The 19440-nt window shown below is 46.3% G+C and overlaps 3 protein-coding genes across 4 annotated transcripts in view; 2 read left to right on the forward strand and 1 right to left on the reverse strand.

Annotated features, from left to right (window-relative positions):
- Positions 1 to 1199, forward strand: part of LOC120319137 (tyrosine-protein phosphatase non-receptor type 11-like) — a 45082-nt gene extending 43883 nt beyond the window's left edge. For both annotated transcript variants that reach the window (XR_005559689.1, XR_005559688.1), the window contains exon 17: positions 220 to 1199. The gene's annotated coding sequence lies outside the window, so the exon portion shown is untranslated. The remainder of the gene's footprint in view (positions 1 to 219) is intronic.
- Positions 1200 to 2170: 971 nt separating this feature from the next.
- On the reverse strand, positions 2171 to 15416 carry CUNH1orf159 (chromosome unknown C1orf159 homolog). The gene is made up of 9 exons (XM_039367705.1): positions 15289 to 15416; positions 8796 to 8886; positions 7414 to 7489; positions 6457 to 6564; positions 5780 to 5845; positions 5275 to 5409; positions 3688 to 3713; positions 3139 to 3166; positions 2171 to 2772 (listed from the first exon to the last, which is right to left on the reverse strand). Exons 2-9 carry the CDS (start codon positions 8865 to 8867, stop codon positions 2678 to 2680), a joined length of 606 nt encoding a protein of 201 aa, XP_039223639.1. The 5' UTR covers positions 8868 to 8886; positions 15289 to 15416; the 3' UTR covers positions 2171 to 2677.
- Positions 15417 to 15512: 96 nt separating this feature from the next.
- TTLL10 (tubulin tyrosine ligase like 10) overlaps positions 15513 to 19440 on the forward strand; it is a 110602-nt gene continuing 106674 nt past the window's right edge. The window contains exons 1-2 of the mRNA XM_039367690.1: positions 15513 to 15701; positions 16748 to 17075. The gene's annotated coding sequence lies outside the window, so the exon portion shown is untranslated. The remainder of the gene's footprint in view (positions 15702 to 16747; positions 17076 to 19440) is intronic.

Genomic DNA, 19440 nt, shown 5'->3' on the forward strand with positions numbered 1-19440 from the left:
TCAAGGCAGAGGGGAAGGTTGAAAGGATGGAGTGGGGAAAAAAACCAACAGGTATATACAAAGCTACACATTTTGCATTTGACACAACGGTGTGAACGAATTCTTCTTCTTCTTTTTTTAATCTATCTATTCCAGTGTTTTGGTTTCAATGGCTCCCTTCCCAAAAAAAATTCACCTTTTTTTCTTGCTGAAAGAGCAAAACTATTTTTCCCTCGACAGTTCGATCTGGGATGCAGCTGGCTGGTGACTACACTCTTGGAATGGGAAACGTATCCCAACCTTGCTACGGCGTCGGGAATCCCAGACGTGTCCTTGAGGGTTGACACACAGGACAAGGCAACAAAAACGACAGCGTTGGGCTTTTGCTAAAATTGCGTCCCGGAGAGGAAGCCAAAATAACTCCAGCTAAAGAAAGCCACGAATGCCACCGGGGACGAAAGGACTGGCTTCGGTGTGTAAGGAGATTGCGTGGTTTCATTGCATAGAATCTCGGTCAATCATGAGGAGTGGGAAAAAAAAAAAAAAAAAAGAATCTCAGGACATCCACAGGCTCTTCCCGAGCCCCTTCCCCACAACAGGGATTCTAACGAGCCCAGTGGGAGGAAAGGATCTAAAATAATAACCATGCAACTTCATTAATGACAAATGCTTTTTTTTTTTAAAAAAAAGGGATGCGAGGTGCATGTGTCACGAGATTAGGGGACCTGTGGCTGGCCAGAGGCTTCTGGATTTTAACTCCCGTAAACCCAGCTAGCGTGACCAGTGCTAAGGATGGGATTTGTATTCTGACAACTCCAGGAAGGCCACAAGCACCCAGGCCTGGACCGAAAGCAAAGGCGAGGAGAACACAACATCCTTGTTTGGGGGGGGGAAGAGGGAAGGCTTGTGACTCCTACAACACCCTGGCTCAAACATTTGGCCTACGGGAAGGGGTGCAGCTCTCTAAGTTCCTAGCTAACTTCCCTTGAATCAAGATCAACACCAATTTTTTAAAAAAAGTATCAAAGAAACCCTCCGGAGAGGACGGAGGAATCATTTGGGGGCAATTTGAAGTCGCTGGATTGCTTTGCATTGCCTTGGGAGAGTTAAGGGCTGGTGCGCTTCGGTTTGCATAAGGACGGACTTGAATTAGGGAATCTGCACAGTGTGCAGGTGGGGGGGGGAAGAGAGGGAGAGAGAGAGAGAGAGAGAGAGAAAGAAAGAGAACAAGAAAGCGAGAGAGAGAGAAAGAGAACAAGAAAGACACAGAGAGAGAGAACAAGAAAGATAGAGAGAGAGAACAAGAAAGAAAGAGAAGGAGGAAAGAGGAGAGAAAAAGAGAAAGAGAACAAGAGAGGGAGGGAGGGAGAAAGAGAAAAAGAACAAGAAAGAAAGAGAGAAAGAGAACAAGAAAGAGGGGGAGGGGGGGGAGAGAGAGAGAGAGATGGCTTGTTGAGTAAAGCAGAGATACCCATCCTCATTCAGCAAGCGAAGTCATCCCCACTGACGAGTTTGGGACCTGCCTGAAGGATGCAGATTTTACTTTTAGGGAGCACCAACCTAGACGCCGAGAGAGAGAGAGAGAGAGAGAGCACAGGCAGTCCTCGACCTATGACGACAACGGAGCCCAGGATTTCTGTTGCTCAACGAGACATTCGTCAAGTGAGTTTTGCCCCATTTTACCACCTTTCTAGCTGTTAAGTGAATCGCTGCAGTTGATAAGTTAGCAACACGGTTGTTAAGTGGATCCGGCTTCCCCCGTCAGGAGGTCGCAAAGGGGGATCACCGCGTGACCCCCCCCAGGACACTGCGACTGTCATAAGTCTGAACCAGTGGCCAAGCATCCGAATGTAAATCACGCGACCACAGGGATGCTGCAAAGGTCCTAACTGTGAAAAACAGTCCTAAGTCACGTTTTTCAGTGCCGCTGTCACTCTGAACGGTCACTAAATGAATTGTTGTAAGCTGAGGACTACCTGTATTCCCAAGCACCCCCCCCTTTTCACTGCTGGCCAGTGGAGAGCATGGGGTGACCCCTTGAAGAGCTAACTCGGGGCTTCCAAGTGGGGTCGCAGGGAAGACGGGCCAGGCCTGTCCAAGCTGGGGTGTGGCCGCCCCCCCAAAAAAACTCAGGGAGCAGGCAAGGACTTTATAAAAAGAGGGGGAACCTGGCTGAGTCCTTCCCAGGAGCGAAAAAGATAAAAAGGGAGAATCAAACCAATCTGAGTGCTCAAAAGTGGCAAGGCTGCCTTGAGCTTTAAGGCCTCGGTCAAACTCTAGGAAAAATGATGCAACGGGAAGAAGGGACGTGATGTGCTTCCAAGCAGCCTACTCCGCGTCTGAGAGAACCACCCCCTCACCCCTCCGGAAAGCAGAGGGTGCCGTTTTGTTTCCAAAAACGCACCCCAAAATATGGCACTTGAGTTTCCCTTGGAGCACGGCCATTTCCTCCGGGCGGTTCCCTGCTGGCCCAACCGGAGAAATCACAGGGTCCGGAGCGAAGGGGCTTGGCAACCAGGGTCGTCCGAAACGTCCGTCTCCTAGGGCTAAGCAAACGTTGGAGTCCCCGCTTCCTGCCGATCGGGTACAAGTCCGCTCCTCGCACGAAAGCCGGCTGGCCCCCCGCCACCAATTCTCTTCTTAGGTGCTTTCCCAGCGACTCGATGGCTGCCTTCCTCGTATGTACAAGTCCCGACGGCTACACGTTGCTGACCCGGGTCTCGGCGGACAGAGTCGTGCTGGTGGTGGAGCTGGCGAGCGAACGATCCCTTCGGACGTAGCGGGGTTTCCGGACTGGGTCCAAAAGAGAGACGCTGTTAGTTTCTATCCCGAGTCTCACGAAAGAGGTTTAAATTTCATTTTAGGGACCAAAGGATTTCCGTATCTTTCTCTTCCAACACTAGCTCATCCTCTCTCTCACACACACACACACAACATGGGTTAAAAAAGGAAAGTGGGGAGGAACCCTTGCATTTCTGAAACGATATACAAGAAGGACACAATATATATCAAAGCCCCTGCAGGATTCCTATCTTCCTTTTCTGGATAAAACCCGAGGATTTATTCCTGCTTAAATAACCCTTGTTATCCAGGACACCTGGGTTAAGGCATGTTTGCACAAAAGAAGAGAAAAAGAAACGAATAGAGACAAATCCTTACTTGAAGAAGGTGGGGACAACATGGATGCCTAAAAAGAGAAAAACGAGTTGACATTTGGTCCGAGTCAGCCTTTTGTTAAGGTAAACCACCCCACCCTGTTCCAGTTTCCCGGGAAAACCGATAGCCGATTCCAACCATCGTTGGGGGGGGGAAAAAAAAAAGGATTTATGGTGATCTCATCCTCCTGTAATTTCTCCCTGGGGTTGCAATTATCAAGACCGGTGTCGTTCAAATATGTCAACTTGAGGATGTGTGGACTTCGACGTCCAGAACACCCCAGCCATGTTGGCTGGGGAATTCTGGGAGTTGAAGTCCAGACATCTTAAATTTGCCACCAGGTTAAAAAACAACAACAACACGGCTGCATCTTCTTAGATTGAAACCTACCACCCTCTGAAAAAGCAAGATCAGAGGAAGGGGGAGAGCCAGAAGGGGCCGGCTGGGATCTTCCCACCGGTGGCAGCTTTCCCACCCATCATCCTCAACCGCCTTCTTGCCTTGGGAAGCTTTGCAAGATCCCTAAAGCTCCAAAAATGAATCGGTACTTACTGATTCAGCAGACTGTACAATGGACCCTGGGAAACACAGAAAGGGATAAAAAAAGAGAAAAGAAATGAATGACAGAGAAGCCCGTTTCAATTATGCGCCCTGACATCAAAAGGCTCCTTTCCCTACCGAAGGATCTCTTCCTTAGCAGCCTGGGAGGTTTTCTGACTGGGTTAAATGGCCAACAAGAGAAATTTTAAATTGTTTCAACCACTCGTGATTCCCGCCTTCCCGAGGGTTGAAATAACAGAATCAATAGAATTGGAAGGGACCCTGGAGGTCTTCTAGTCCAACCCCCTGCTCAAGCAGGAGACCTTATACTTTTCCAGACAAGTGGCTGTCCCATCTCTTCTTAAAAACCTCCAGCGATGGAGCACCCACAACTTCTGGAGCCAAGTCTTTCTGTTGATGAATTGTTCTGTCGGGAAATTGCTCTTTATTTCTAGGTTGCTTCTCTCCTTGATTAGCTTCCCTCCGTTGTTTCTTGTCACATCTTCAGGTGATTAACAGCGTTCCAGTATCTGAGGGGCTGCCACAAGGCAGAAGGGGTCAGGTTGTTCACCAGAGCACCAGAGGGAAGGATGAGAAACAGTGGTTGGAAACTGACTAAGGAGAGAAGCAACCTGGAATTAAGGAGAAACTTCCCGACAGGGAGGACAATCAACCAGTGGAACAACTTGCCACTAGAAATCGTGGGCGTTCCATCACTGGAGATTTTCAAGAAGAGACTAGACACTCACCTGTCTGAGACAGTATAGGTTCTCCTGTTTGAGCGGGGGCTGGACTAGAAGACCTTCAAGGTCCCTTTCATATTCTATTCTGTTCTATTCTACTCATTATTTCTATTCTATTCATTATTTCTATTCTATTCCATTCATTATTTCTATTCTATTCTATTCTATTCATTATTTCTATTCCTATCCTATCCTATCCTATCCTTTCCACATTCTATTCTATTCTATTCTATTCTATTCTATTCTATTCTATTCTTATTCATTATTTCTATTCTATTCTATTACTTCTATTCTATTCATTATTCCTATTTCTATTCATTATTCCTATTCCTATTCTATTCTATTCTATTCCATTCATTATTTCTATTCTATTATTTCTATTCCTATTCTATTCTATTCTATTCTTATTCATTATTTCTATTCTATTCTATTATTTCTATTCTATGCATTATTCCTATTCCTATTCCTATTCATTATTCCTATTCCTATTCTATTCCATTCCATTCCATTATTCTATTCCATTCCATTCCATATTTTCTATTCCTATTCTATTCTATTCTATCCTATCCTATCCTATTCCATTCCATATTTTCTATTCTATTCTATTCTATTCTATTCTATTCTATTCTATTCTATTCTATTCTATTCTATTCTATTCTATTCTATTCCATTCCATTCCATTCCATTCCATTCTATTTTCTTTTCTTTGTGGCAGACCCTTAGACATTGGAAGACCGCTCTCGTGTCTCCCTTAGTCCTCCTTTCCACTAGACTAGACGTACCCAATTCCCGCAACCCTCCAGCCCCCTAATCATTTTTGTTACAACAGCTGGCAACCCCTGGCAGACAAATCTACCTTTGCTTCTTCGATAGAAGAGACTGGGGAGTTTATTGGCACGTTTGAGGTAGAAGAAAGACGCAACGCAGAGGATGAGGAAGAGGCTGATCACAAAGGTGCCCAAAATTAGGGAAGCCGCAACTTCTGGGCCTCCTAGAAAGCCAAAAAAAAAGTAACGAAGAAGCAGCTCAGGGCAGGAAAGTCTTTTCCTAACCTTGCAAATTAATCCAGAGCTTTACAGGCCGGAGTCTCGCTGACCCATCACCCCCTAATTCCTGCCCCAGAATGTCCTTTTTTATATATATATATAAAAATAATCAGTCACTTCTTAGCTGGATCCTAGAAATAGTTCCATACAGGCAGTCCTCGACTTACATCCATTCGTTTAGTAACCGTTCAAAGTTACAAAGACACCGGAAAAAAGTGACTTAGGACCATTTTCACGATGACCTGTAACGATGGCCGGGAAACTCTCTTGCTGAGAATCAAAACCCCTTTCCAAAGTCTCTTTGGTGTTACTCACCCACGCCGAGGGTCTCTGGGGTTACGGTGGTTATGTTGGACACTGGACTGAATTCCCTGGCTGCATCTACAAGAAGGCAGAAATTTGGGGAAGGGACAAAGTCAGCCCGAAGCCGGCTGGATTGCTCCATTGATGCTTCCAAGACTTGCATTCCTTATTTTCCCTGATTCCACCTCTCGGATTTTGCTTGAGTATATATATATATAGAGGTAAAACCAGCCCAATTCCCAAAGCTACATGCTGGCGTTCACTGCATGGACAGGAATTTGTATTCCTTCTGTCGCAAAAGCAGAAGGAAAAAGAAAAAAGCTGGAGGCCGGGAGCTGCTCATCAAAAAAACGCCAACGAAAGACTAACCGAGATAAAGAGCCGCCTTAGAAGTGACAGGGCCCGTATATGAATTTAATCAACGAAATAAAAATAGATAAGGTGTTGATCAAGGGGCTTTTCAAAAGACATCCAATCGACAAGGCGCTCTTAACCGTGGGGTGTTCTAGTCTTAAAAAAAAAAAAAAGAGGACTAGAACCCTGGGCTGTTTTCGTCCCAGGATCCTGAACCTTCGAATGCCTCTCTTCTGCCCTCTGCTGGACGGGAAGGGGAAAAGCAGCGAGAGCATTCTCAACTCTGCCCCCCCCACGGGCAAAAAGCCAGAAGACGAAGGCCATCAAAGACTTACCGTTTTGACAGTCCGTCAGGTTGTACACTGGAGCCGCAGGGAGGGTTTTGTTGTTCTCACATTTCACGCAGCTGCTGCTGCCGTCTTCGTTCCACCGCCTGTAGCAGCCTGCGTGGTGTGAGGACAGGAAGGGTGAGGAGGGAGGGGGGAAGGAAGGAAGGAAGGAAGGAAGGAAGGAAGGAAGGAAGGAAGGAATACATAATACATGCCTCCCCTTTCACCACTAACTGAGCATCCATGTTCTTTCATCTCCCCTTGTGCTGAAAATCAGCATTGCCCTTTTTCTGTGGTTTAGGAAACTTCAAGTGGAAAGAAAAATAAGCCCTGGCAGGGATTTTTGACAGCATTTAAAAAAAGAAAAGAAAGGAAAACAAAGAAAGTTCTCTTCCCCCCCCCCCACTCTCTTTTTTGACAAGTTAACCCTTTGCAAGATACATAAAATGAAAACGTTAACTTTTGCCAGCATCCGTTTTACCGCTATGCCATGAAACCGCCAAGCCCTTCGGCGAGATGGGCAGCCAATAAATTCTAACAAACAAATATGGGTTTCATTACAGCCTTAAGGCGGAGAGGAAGAAAAAAAAAGGAGAAAGGTGCTACTTTTTTTAGCTTTACACCCGAGGAGCTTGCCATTTTGGAATAATGCAGGAGGAAGGGGCAGAATCCCCCTTCCAAGTAGCTAGAAGGCCTTGCACGGAAATAAAACCTAACAAGAGGGCATCACTTGATTAATTTCAACCTTGATCCCTGGAGGGATTTTTTAAAAAGTGGGAGGAAGCTCAAAACAAATTCATGGAGTAAAAATGTTCACGATGAATTCATGGGTGGGAGGTTTAAAAGCCGCATCCAGAACCTGCTGCCACTTTGCCGCTGGAAAGGAGACCACAGAGAAAGCCAGATCAGCCTGAGTGTGAAAATGCTGCTTTCTCAGCAGGCCCAGCCATAGTCACTGCCTACCTGGAGTGCACTGGGTGTTGGCGAGGCAGGTGCTGTTGGCTTCCATCGCGTCCATGCAGCATTCTGCATCCGATTCCTAGCGTGATAAAAAAACAACAACACATTTTTCCAAAGTTCCTTCACATGGAACCCTGTTTTTTTAATCTCTGGCCCCTGTGTGAACACCAAGCCCCAATGCAGTCGTCCTCGTGAGACTGCCTTCTTCGAAGCACCACAAAACCCCAAATGAACCATAGGGACAGAGGGGAGGCCGTCGCTTTGCCCGAAGAGAACGCAAATGACACGCAGCTTGGTGTACGACGAGGGAACACGGTGCGCCTGCCTTGTGTGTGAGGTTTGAGCGGCTGGCCGGCCTCCAGAGCCCGCGGTTTTATCAAGATTGGTGGGATCGATCCAAAAAAAAAACCCCGGCCTTTTTAAATGAGTTGTCAAGAACGCAACCGCCGGATCTCCAGCCAAGCTTTTCTCGCAGACTTATTGTCTTTCCCACTAAGCTCCGATCGCTCGGAGGCTTTCAGGCTGATCCTGAGCTGTATTCTTCTTCTTTCTGAAGTCGCAGCACGCCGTACGGCCCACGGCTGGAAAGCCAGCTCTAGCATTGATCAATGGCACAAAGAACAATTCAATCCAGGCTTGCGGCGCCGGGTTTGGGATTTCAAACCAGGGAGATGAGATATGCTCGCCTTTCCCAGGATAGTAAAAACGACTTAAAAAAATATAAGACAAGTCCTCAACTTCCAACAGTTCAGGGAGCGACTGTTACGTCAGATGCTCTGCCAGCGTAGAAAGCCTTGAAAAAATCTAGTAAGGAAATCTTACAAGGTCCCCGGGTTGTCTGGCTGATCTACAGTATATATCTTTAATTTACAATCCGAAAAGAAATTCCTCTTTTATTCACGCAGAGGTGGCAGAGGCTTTCTACAGAAAACTCTCCCCACTTTTGTTTTGTTTTTTAAAAAAAACCCAGCCTTCTCATTCACAAATCCAGACTGATCCGACCGACAGGCTAATATCCTTTGGACGTGATCAGTAATCACCACTGGAAATCAGGATTACCATGCTGTTGTCTTCCGGAGCCACCAGGAGCAAATTAAGGACACTTCCCTGGGTGAACAGTTGATGGCTTCCCAGACTGAATCTCCCTTTTAGCAACCCCAATGTAGAGAAAAGCTGAACTTAATGTGGCTTGTTAGCGCTGAAACTTACTCCAGGGCCGTCCATGAACTCACGAGCCAAGGAGCCCGGCTCATTGGTTATGCTACTTATAAAGTTTCTGTGTCCAGATGAAGGAGGGAGGGGTTTCAGTGGCTAAATCTGAGCCTCTCTCTTTTCTATCCCTTTTTTTTTTTTATTCTGACCCCACAGCCACGAGCCATACTTACCAAGCTGTCGGAGGATTTGCTGGTGACTTCTGCTCCCAGCACAGTTAGAAGGAACACGCAGGGCACCGCCATATCCAAGCTGGAGCAAAGCCTACGAAGGGGGAAAAAAATTCAATATTCAGAGTTTTCAAGTTTAGAACAGAATAGAACAGGAATAGAGCTGGAAGGGACCTTGGAGGTCTTCTAGACCAGCCCCCTGCTCAAGCAGGAGAACCTGTACCATTTCAGACAGTCTCTTCTTAAAAACCTCCAGGCTGTATTAAGTTCTAATTCGGCATGCACAATTGGGAGAAAAACCTCCGGCGGCATAAAAGGCAATTTCGATCAAATTAAAAGGGAGGAGGGCGGGCAGCTAAAAAAAAAAAAAAAGGAAAAAACCCTAAAAGGAATCCAATGAAGTACACAGAACAAATTGGCTTTTTGATAAGCCCAAATTGGAAAAAAGATGTGCCTTTTTCAAGGGATAATTGGATATCCTTCCTCTCTCATCCTTAGAAAATGAAGTATCTTTTTAATCTCCAAACAAACAAAAAAAACAACAACAATGCTAAATACAGCTTGCAAAGCACCGAGAAGGAATAAAAGCTTTTCACATGCGTCATTTTAACCCAAACTGAGCTTAGTTGTTTATTCCTGGGAATTTATCGCATCAAGAACCAAGCGGACATATTAAAAGAGAAGAAAAAACTGATAGGAAATAACACTATTTCCTTTCTCACATCAAAGCTTTGTGGCTTGTCAAAGTTGAGGACTGGTAAGGCTTCCCATTTTTGAGAGGCAGACAAAATTTTATTCTACAAGCCTGCTGGAGAACCATTTCTTTCCTATAAGAAAAGGGTCCTTGATGCAACCAATTGCCTTAGTGTTTGTTTGTTTTTAACTCATTCCTAGGCTTAGAGGACAGGGGCTACTAGCTCAGATGAGACTTACATCCGATCATGACATGTCGGTTTAAATAGGCGAGTATCTTTTTTCTAGGGTTCAACAGCCAACATCTGGCAGACAGGCTGGTTTTTGGAAGGGGCAAATTCAAGCTAAGTAGAGCCTAGGTATGCTTTATCAGCTCCCCCCCTTGCTGCAGAGACCTGGGTCAAAATTAAGTAGCCTTGCTTTAGAAAGCCAACAAAAACAGAATCAAATTAGAAGAGTTTAAGGGTCTATGAAAGACAAACAGGCAAGAGAATGAAATAAGAGGGTTGAATGACCCCCAATATTTGAACTTTGGCAGCTCCGTTAATTGGGACAGATAAGTTTTGCTATTACCCTTAAATGCCACCAGCATTGACAATCCCCATCAGTCAATTACGAAAGGCAGCTTTGCTTGGAGCGGCATTGACAAAATCCGCTTCAGTCAATTACAAAAGGCAGCTTTGGCTGGGAACAGCTGACATCTTGCGATGAAACATTTTAACCCCATCAAACAACCACATCTGTGTATGCCCAGGTCCTTGGGGAAAGACTCGATAGATGGATAAAAATTACCGATAAGGATTTATCCTCCCTCTAATTTGGAAAAGAAGAAAAACTGGAGCCCTTCCTAGACGGAACGGAGCTAGTGAGACGGGTCGCATCCCCACCCGACCCGCTTCTTCCAGCTGTGTCCTTATCAACCAGGCAAGAATATTTATGGGGAGATTTTTCTTGGCTGCCACAAATTTGTAAAGAGGCTCCGAACATTTTGCTCTTTGGCTGCTGGGCTGGCATTTATCTGCCTTTAGGGCCTGAATTGATCTGTCTCATTTCAAGATTGAATTGCTGATGTTTTTATCCCCGGCTTAGCCTATATTTCTCTCGCCTTCCAGGAGCTGGGCTCGCCTGGCAGAACTGCTGCCTGCTCAGCGCTGGGCTGAATCTGAAGCCTTCAATCAAAGACCCTCCTGCTTATCACACGAGGGGAAGGGTGCGAAAGCTGCTCTCGTCCTGGTCAGCTTCCCTTGGCGGCTTTCTGGAACCCGACGTCAGGTTTCAACAAAAACCTGCTTACGGCCACAACCGAGCCTCCAAGATTCCCACTGCTAACTTTGTCAAGCGAGCTTTTGCCCCGTTTCACGACCTTCCCTGCTGGTTGTTAAGTGAAACACATTGCAGCGGTTAAGTTAGCCACACGATTGTGACGTGAACCCGGCTTCCCCCATCGGCTTGGCTTGTCAGACGGTCGCAAAAGGAGATTACAGGACTGCGACGGTCATAAATATGAGCCGGTTGCCAAGCACCCAGATTTTGATCACGTGACCAAGGGGAGGCCGCAACGGTTCTAAGTGCGAAAGACGGTAATTTTTTTTCCAATGTTGCTGTAACTTTGAATGATCGCTAAATGAACGGTTGTAAGTTGAGCACTTTGAGGATCACAGTTTAGCAGGGAGACAGGATACGGATATAAATTGCACTGAAAAGACACCTGCTTCTAAAAGACAGCAAGGGGAAAGCATGCCACAAGGTGATCTAAAAACCAGCCCGTTTCTTTCCTGCTATTTTGTTCCCACCTGCCAACTTCTCAGGCTCTTGAAGACTGAGATAGGGTCTCCCGCCGGAGCAGGGGGTTGGACTAGAAGACCTCCAAGATCCCTTCCAGCTGTTATTCTGTATTCTGCCCTATTGAGGCTGAACACAAGGTTTTAACAAAGCTGTGGCTGGTGTCTCGCTTGCCGCTAGTCAGTTTCAGGAGATACAGTATGCAGAGAGATGGAAAGAGAACACAGTTTGGGTCCCAAATAGCCATCTTAATGTATAAATTTATAAATTAGACCGTTCGCATCGATCCTTTTCTCTTTTTAATCCCCGCAAGAACCAATTGAATTGGCAACGAAAATGGGAAAATTATTCCAGCCGAGTTTCCATAAAGGACCCACAGCTCCTGGCACAAAAGCTGCCTCTGCACTAACCCCCCCCACACACACACAGTGAAACCCACCCGTTGCGCTTACATTCTCTGGCGCAGCTACTCAGCCGAGCTGCATGCAGGCGGGTGTAAAGATTTCTAATACTTTAATAGTTAAGCTGATTAAAGAGGCAAGGCGATCAAAGCAGGTTATTAATGGGGATTCTCAGGCAAAGAATGGCTTTTGAACGCTTGTCAATTAAAAAAGCTGGCAGACGTGGTGGCGGAGAGGAAAAAAAAAATAGCTTTTCGAAACATGCTGGAGCAGGAACCAAAACCTTCCAAGGATCCAGACCTGAGTCAGGTTCTCCATCCCTGTTTGGGTTGGTTCAGACAACCAGGCGCTTCAAAACTCTGGTTGGGAGATCTTTGCTAGGCGTGGCACAGGACCAGCTGTACTGGTGTAGGACAGAGAAGGAGTATAACTATTTGTGCAGGACACCCCCCCCCTTGTTCTTCACTCTATGCTACTGTGTGTGTGTGTGTGTGTGAAATGCACACCACCAAAGCCAGACTGGAGATTGGAGTGTCTCTAAAGCCTTTTTGACACACGCTGGAATTCCTGTTCCATCCTTCACTTCCTTCCTCTGTTGCCTTCTGCACGTTCTCTGAGTCTCTCTTCCCACTCCAAAGCTTGCAGCCCCATGAATGAGGTGGGCCCATCCTTCATCTCTTCCTCCCCATACAAGGGGACACACATGTTAGTTTTTTGACCAAACAGTCAAGGAAAGCTTTTCATCCCGCAATCAAAGCCTCTGCTTCAAAATCCATGGCAAAAACGCCTTTGACAGCCCCATCATCGCACATCACAAAACCCGAGGGCGAGGGAATGAATTAAGGAAAAGAATGATCAACTAATTGGATATAAATTTAATTTGCAATATAAACGGAGGGTCGCTAGCACCCCAGCCCAGAAGGAAAGCGGGGCCCGGAAGCTTCATTCCGCAGCTTTTTCCAATTCTGAATCTTAAAAAGGCACAAAAACCAACCTGTTCCTCAATCCTTCTATTTTTCTAGCCAAAGTTGTCACAGGTAATCCCCCCTCTCGGCCACAGCTGTTCTTCCTTCCTTAATGCCGAGGACCAGATGGGATCATGCAATCAATTGGACAGTTTGCAAAAGTTTGCAACAACTACAGCTCACCGATCCTCCCTGCTTTGCCAAACTGCTAGATAGCAGAGCACGTTAATCGGTGACGATCTACCCCGGCATGGGGGGCCTTCCTAGGAAATTACTCTTATCACCCACGGGGTGATAAAATAGCTCCATTTATTAAAAATAAAATAAAAAATCTCAAGAGGCGAAATAGCTATCGGAAGCTTGGAAGCTTCCACCGACTGTTAGAATAGGGCAGTGTTTCCCAAACTTGACAATTTTAAGGCATGAGGACTTCAACTCCCAGAATTCCACAGCCAGCAATGCTTGGGAAAGTTTGGGAAACACTGGAATAGGGGGATGGTTGGAGATGTCCTTTCCCTTACAAACTTTGGCTAGACTTCCAGAACCGGCAAAGCTGGTTGCCCTGCCCAGATTTTTTACTCATCGCCTTCCTTGAAGTTCGTTACAGGAATGAGTTCAAAGGACGCCGAGAATTGTGCTGTTTTTCGCCCTCGGGAAATACAAAAAAGGCCGCACGCGCTTCAATTAAATTAGAGGATTTCGCCAAGAGATGGAGAAAGACCCTTGCCACAGAAATGTTTCCTTCGGGCTGCAGTTTGCTAACTGCACAAACAGTTTTTCCACTCTTGACGATACCAAGCAGCATTCTTTTGACCAATTCAGGAACTTCGTTCTCTAAAGGAAAAATCCATTTTAGGCAGAGATTCTAAAGGGGACTGAAACATAGCATTTTAGCAGGCAATTGGAAAGTCTTTTTTAAAAAATAATAATAATAATAGGGTTTGATTTTCACTTGGTGTACTAAAGGATACGTAACCGCTCCTTTTTGACAATTAGAAATGTCACACTAAAGACAATTCCCCCCCCCCCCAGCAAAGTTGTGACCAGCTACCTCGAAATCCTGTGTCCTGAACAGCACGTTTGCTCCTTCTGGTTCCTAGTTCTCATGAAGGCAGGGAAGGAGAAGGAGGAAGAAGCCAAAACCCTGACTTACCTACAGATTTTTGCTCCCCAAAAGTGAAATCAATGGGGATACTGTTCCTCCAGCAGACTCAGCCAGCCTTATACACACCCACAACAGAAAAAGCATTGCTTGCTTGCTTCCTTAGAAGACAAAAGCAGTTTAAGAAGCCACCATGCTAAACTTACAGGAAGACTGGTGATATCTCCTTTGAGGTGGCCTTTGACCAAACATGTAAAAGGAAGTGTAACTTTCCACACTTAGGATGCCCGTTGTATTTGGGGGGGATTTTCCATCTGTTTCTTGCACCTGATTAGCAAGTTCCTTTCTCTACCGGCTGTAAAGGGCCAGTCATTCTCCAGTGGCAACTTCCGGTTTCTGCTTTTTTCTAGCCCAAACCAGGTTTTAGAGCAACTCCAATGGCTCCAGATGGCTGTGAGAAGGGGGGATCCCCAGCCCTGGCCTCCTCCACCCCCCCCCCCTATAAAAAGGAACTAAAAACTGGAGGCCAGAAGGATGTCTCCAAAGGCAGCCTCCAAATTAAAAAGTGCCAAGGCTTTTTAAAAGACAACAGAGCAGAAGAGCTGAGTTCCCAATATGAACACGTGTGAACAGCAACTGCTGGGCCAGCATGGCCGGGAGCGATGGGAAATGTACTTCTGGTTGGGCCTGATTGGGAAAGCAGAGGAGGGTGGGTGGCCCAGACCATGCTGATTGGGGATGATGGGCAGAGTGGCCTCACCTCCCCAAGAAAAGAACAGGGTAGGTCAAGCTGGTGGGGGATGATAGGTATTGCATTTCCCCCAGATCTGGAGAGCATTGCACCAAGACTGGACAGCCCTTTGTCCGAAATGGTATAGGGTTTCCTGCCTGAGCAGGGGTTGGACTAGATGGCCACCAAGGTCCCTTTCAACTTTACTACTATTATTATGGATCATCGCACAGTCAGCCAGATGTTCAGACTGGATTTGGCATTTTGTCTACCTATCAAGTCCTTACCCAGGACCTAGGATAGGCAGATGTGGATGTTTGATGGTATTACTATTATTATTATTATTATTACTATTATTATTATTATTATTAAAGACCTGCTAGAAGGAGAGAGTGGGCACGGTGTTGCCACTGGAGGGCAGGGCATTGGGAAAGGCGGGCAGGGGGCGATGGGTGCTGGATTTTATACTGGCCAAGCAGGCAGGGGAGCATGGGTACTCTACGCTCCTAGGCACCTGCAAAGCCTTGCATAGGGATGCAGGCACGATCGGTGCACTTCTGCATGTCTGCTTTTGGGGACCAGGAGACCCCACACCCTGGGAGGGCGGCAGGGGATGCTGGGTGCTGTAATCCCGCGCCCTGCAGGCGGAACTGACCTTCCACCCCCTCCCCGCGGACCCTCCCGGGGTCCCCAAGGCCAGAGCCGGACCCCTGTCCCCATAAGCCACTCCGACCCGAGATCGCCCGCTCCGCTGCCCGCGATCGCCCCCCCAAAGGGCGGGGCCGCCGCTAGCCCCGCCCACCGCGCCCCCTCGCGGCCTCACCTGAGCGCGCGGGCGCAGGAGCAGCCGTTGGCGGCGGCCGCCGACCGCGCGACCGGCTCTCGTTCGTACCCCCCGCCCAGAAACCGCGGCCCTACCTCGCGTCCGCCCGCTCCTCCCTGGGAACTGTAGTCCCGCCGGCCCTTCCGCGGCCCGCCCGCGCATCGGGCGGGAAACTACCCTTCCCGTCGACCCCCGCGGCGCGCGTCTTACCTCGCCCAGGTGGACGCCGTCCCGCCTGGCCCGCTTCCCTCGTTCCCCCGCGGCGCCTCTCGGGAAATGTAGTTCGGAGCTGGGACGCCATGCTGAGAGGACTCGGCCGCGGAGACTACAAGAACCAGAGATCCGCCCGGGCGGGGAGGCCATCTTGAGGTTGCTAGGAGACGAGACGCCCCTAGTTGAGGCAAAGGGTTCAGGTGAGAGAAAGGTGGGATATTGTGTGTGTGTGTGGGGGGGGGATAAATTCACTTCAGGTTTAAATCACAATATAATTTAAAAGCTCTTGTGTAAACATCTCCCCAAAGTGGGCAAGGAATAATATACATGTAATCACCGTCCTAGACATGAGGCAACTTCAATTCTGGGCCATAATTCCCCCAAATTGTGTCAGGTAAGGAGGCGATATGGATTCTGCCAAAGAAGAATAAGGGCGTCTAATAGGCTGTAATGGTTTAGCTGGCAACTATATTTTCATTTTTTTCCCCTCCAAAACGGCAACAATTTCCTCACCAGAAACCAGAGAATGATTTTACTCTGGTTTCCCCCCCCCCCACAATTTTTATTTTTTATTTTTTTAAGGGGAGTTAGAGCTCAGTGGTTTGCATTTCTTCCTTTTCAGCTATAATTAAATGCATAAATTTAGGGGTGTCCAACTTTGGCTACTTTGAGGCCTGTGGATTTCAGCATGGCTGCCCAGGGTATTCTGGGAATTGAAATCCACAGGTCTTAAAAGTGGTCAAGTTTGGATACTCCTGATTTATGCATTTAATTATGGCCTAAAAGGAAGAACTGCAAACTACTGGGCTGTAAATACTTTAAAATACACACACATACACACACACACACACACACACACAAAATTGGTGGGGACCAGAATGAAGCTGATACCAAACGGGGACCCCGCAAAACCAAACATATGAACAGGTAAGAATAAAATTAGATAGGCAAAAATTTGGGGGGTCATAAGATTCATATGGCAATGTTTTCCTGCAAATGTTTATCTAAGCAATACCTATGTAGGCCATGGACAAGAGTTGGCCAGCTTCTAAGATTTTGTAAACAAGGGTGCCGCAACCAAATAGGCCCTGTGTTCTTCTGGAGGGAAGGCAAAAAAAAAAAAAAAAAAAGATGGTAGCCAGGCTGCATGATCTCTTTTTTTTTTGTGGTGTCACAGCTAAAAGGGGAGAACTTTCCTCCGGGGATTACGGCTCGACTTTTTTGACCCACCTTGTTTGCCTTGTAGCCTTCCATAACATCGGAGTGGTGTTGAAATCCTCAAGATGTTTGCCGCAATTACAAAGAGGAGAGCGTGAAATTTAAAAACCGTCAAAGGGACTGTTCTCCACCCAAATGTTTTCCACGACGATTGAATTTTGGGTGGGCAAACCTCATCCAGCTCATGTGCCTTTAGCTACCCTCCGAATGCAAAATATTTAAAAGATTAGTCCAACGGAGCATCGTGATGCAAAATTCCCAGGTCTCTCTTTGGTCTGTCAAGGCAGCGTTGATTCGATCCGTTTGTTTCTACTGGAGAAGGAGAGATAGGAAGGCACCCCAGAGATTAGAATAAGGTAATTCTTATTTTTAGCCATTATTCCCATAACACAAAGCACAAAAACAACACCTCTGTTGATATATGTCTTTTAGCCTATTGCTTTTCTTTGCAACCTCAGATATTTTCAGGGTTTTGGACCCAAAGGGAGCAGAAGCTGGAGTCTGTGCGGAACACTCAAAGGCCCAGGGCCTCCACAGCCTCCACCAGATGTCCACTTGAAAATTAAGACCTCTTTCATGCAGAGGCTTTGTATAATCCGTAGATTATAATAGAGAGTTTCTATTTTTTGAAGCAGAGATACCCACGCAGCCTCCTGGAAAACTTATGTTGCCAGCTGGAATCAAACAGCTGGTGCCATCAGAGACAAGGTTACACTCTTGTTCTTAATCTGTACAGTTGAAATCTCTGTAGCCTAGCAAAAAAAATCATATGTTTTCTGGCTGGGGGGGGTTACATTGCTGTTAGATCTCATTTAATGGGGGTCAGTCTCCCACCTGACACGTCATTAGAATATAGCACTTTTGGGGGAGAGGGACCACCACCCTCGCAGGCTTGAGTTTCTACTTCCAGTGACTTCTTCACAGCCACCAGGCCTTTCTCCCCAACTTGGTTACTTTGAAGTCGAAAGCTTGTTCACAAAACCCCCTAAGGATGCCTTTCAGACAGACTCGGTTTATCGTGTTGGAAGGAAAAGGCCAGGAAAACGGGACTCTGCCCTGATGTGGTGGCCTTGCCCATTTTGTTTTGGCTCCTCCTATAAGATCTTAGGCTCCTCCCTCTCTTTCAGTTCTTGCTTGCTCACTGGACCAATGTATATTCCAGATACCCTAGTCCTCGCCTTCTTATCATTCATTTAGCGATTGTTCGACCTTACAACGGCATTGAAAAAAAACCATTTATGACCAGCCTTCTCATTTACATCCATTGCAGCATCTCTACTGGTATGTGCTCAAAATTTAGGCACTTGGCAACCGGTATGTATTTAATGTCCCAGTGCAGTGTTAGGTGGGAGGCTGACCCCCATTAAATAAAACTAGCAGCAATGTAACCCCCCCCCCCAGCCAGAAAACATGTGTATTTCTTGCTAGGCTACAGAGATTTCAACCCTACAGATTAAAAACAAGAATGTAACCTTGTCTCTGATGATTTGCCAACCAGCTTCTGACAGGTAAAATCAGTGGGGGAAGCCAGATTCACTTAACAACTGCAGTGATTTGCTTAACAACCTTGGTAAATAAAGTCACAAATTTGGGTGAAACTCACAACAACTTCCTTGCTTAGCCAAGGAAATTCTCGTCCCAGTTGTCGTAAGCTAAGGACCACCTGCATGTAAATAAATGTATGGACGTATTAAGCATAGATCCTGCCTTTATCTTTAGGTGTTCGAGGTTGTGATGTGGAGCCCATTTTTGATATTATCCTCACAACACTCCTGCAAAGTTGCACGGATGGCAGGACAGTGACTGGTCCAAAGCCTCCTTGAACCCAGGTCTCCAGACTCGCAACTACTGCAAACAACTCTGAAATTTGGAATTCAGTGGTGGCTGACTGGTTCAAAATTTTGTACAGGCTAAACGATGTTCAGTGTTGCAGCAAGGAACAAAATCTCTCTCAAAATATATATATTAAATTGCAAAGAGCCAGATTTCCTTAATGTGCTGTTTTATGGGCCTTATTGAGTTTTATGCTCTGCGAATTAGTAACAGGGCGGGAGAAAGTTTGAAATAACAAAAGCCAAACTTCACAGAAATTATTGGCTTGGGATTTGAAAGGGCCCAAAGTCATCTAAACTAAAGTCCCTTTCCCCCAAATCTGCCTGACCCACATTTTTAATGCATAATATTTGTGCCTGGTGACGTGGTTTAGGCTTTTCAAAATGCCATTAAGATCTCTGGAGAATACACCATGACCATTTTCCAGGTATTTTAATAAACTAGTTTATTGGTCTTGTGTTCAACTGAGTGAAATTTTAATTATCTGTATAATGAAGCCCAAACCGGTTTAAGTATATTTTTTCCTCCTTAAAAAAAAAGGGGGGTGCAGAAATAGTTTATTCCACTAACTTAAGCAGTGACGCTTTGTCCTGATCCCAAAGCCATTTTAGCCCCCTAAACTATTGCTGTTCCTTCCCACACATACCCCACCTCAACCTCTCTCTCTCTCCCTCTCTCTCTCTCTCTCTCTCTCTCTCTTTCTCTTTCTTCCTTTCTCTTTCGATGATTCACAACAAGCTGCTTTGGGGCCATCACTAAGAAGGGCTAGAATCTTGCATACTTCAAATTGATCTGGCCTACAGCCGCCGTGCAAGCATTATTTTTAAAATAATGCAGTGAGATTGTCAAGTTTTTTTTAAAAAAATAACCTGGATCTAAACTGTTTGG

Source organism: Crotalus tigris, unplaced genomic scaffold, assembly GCF_016545835.1.
Source record: "Crotalus tigris isolate CLP2741 ecotype Arizona unplaced genomic scaffold, ASM1654583v1 scf7180000020588.15403103151:6194809, whole genome shotgun sequence".
Classification (NCBI taxonomy): domain Eukaryota; kingdom Metazoa; phylum Chordata; class Lepidosauria; order Squamata; family Viperidae; genus Crotalus; species Crotalus tigris.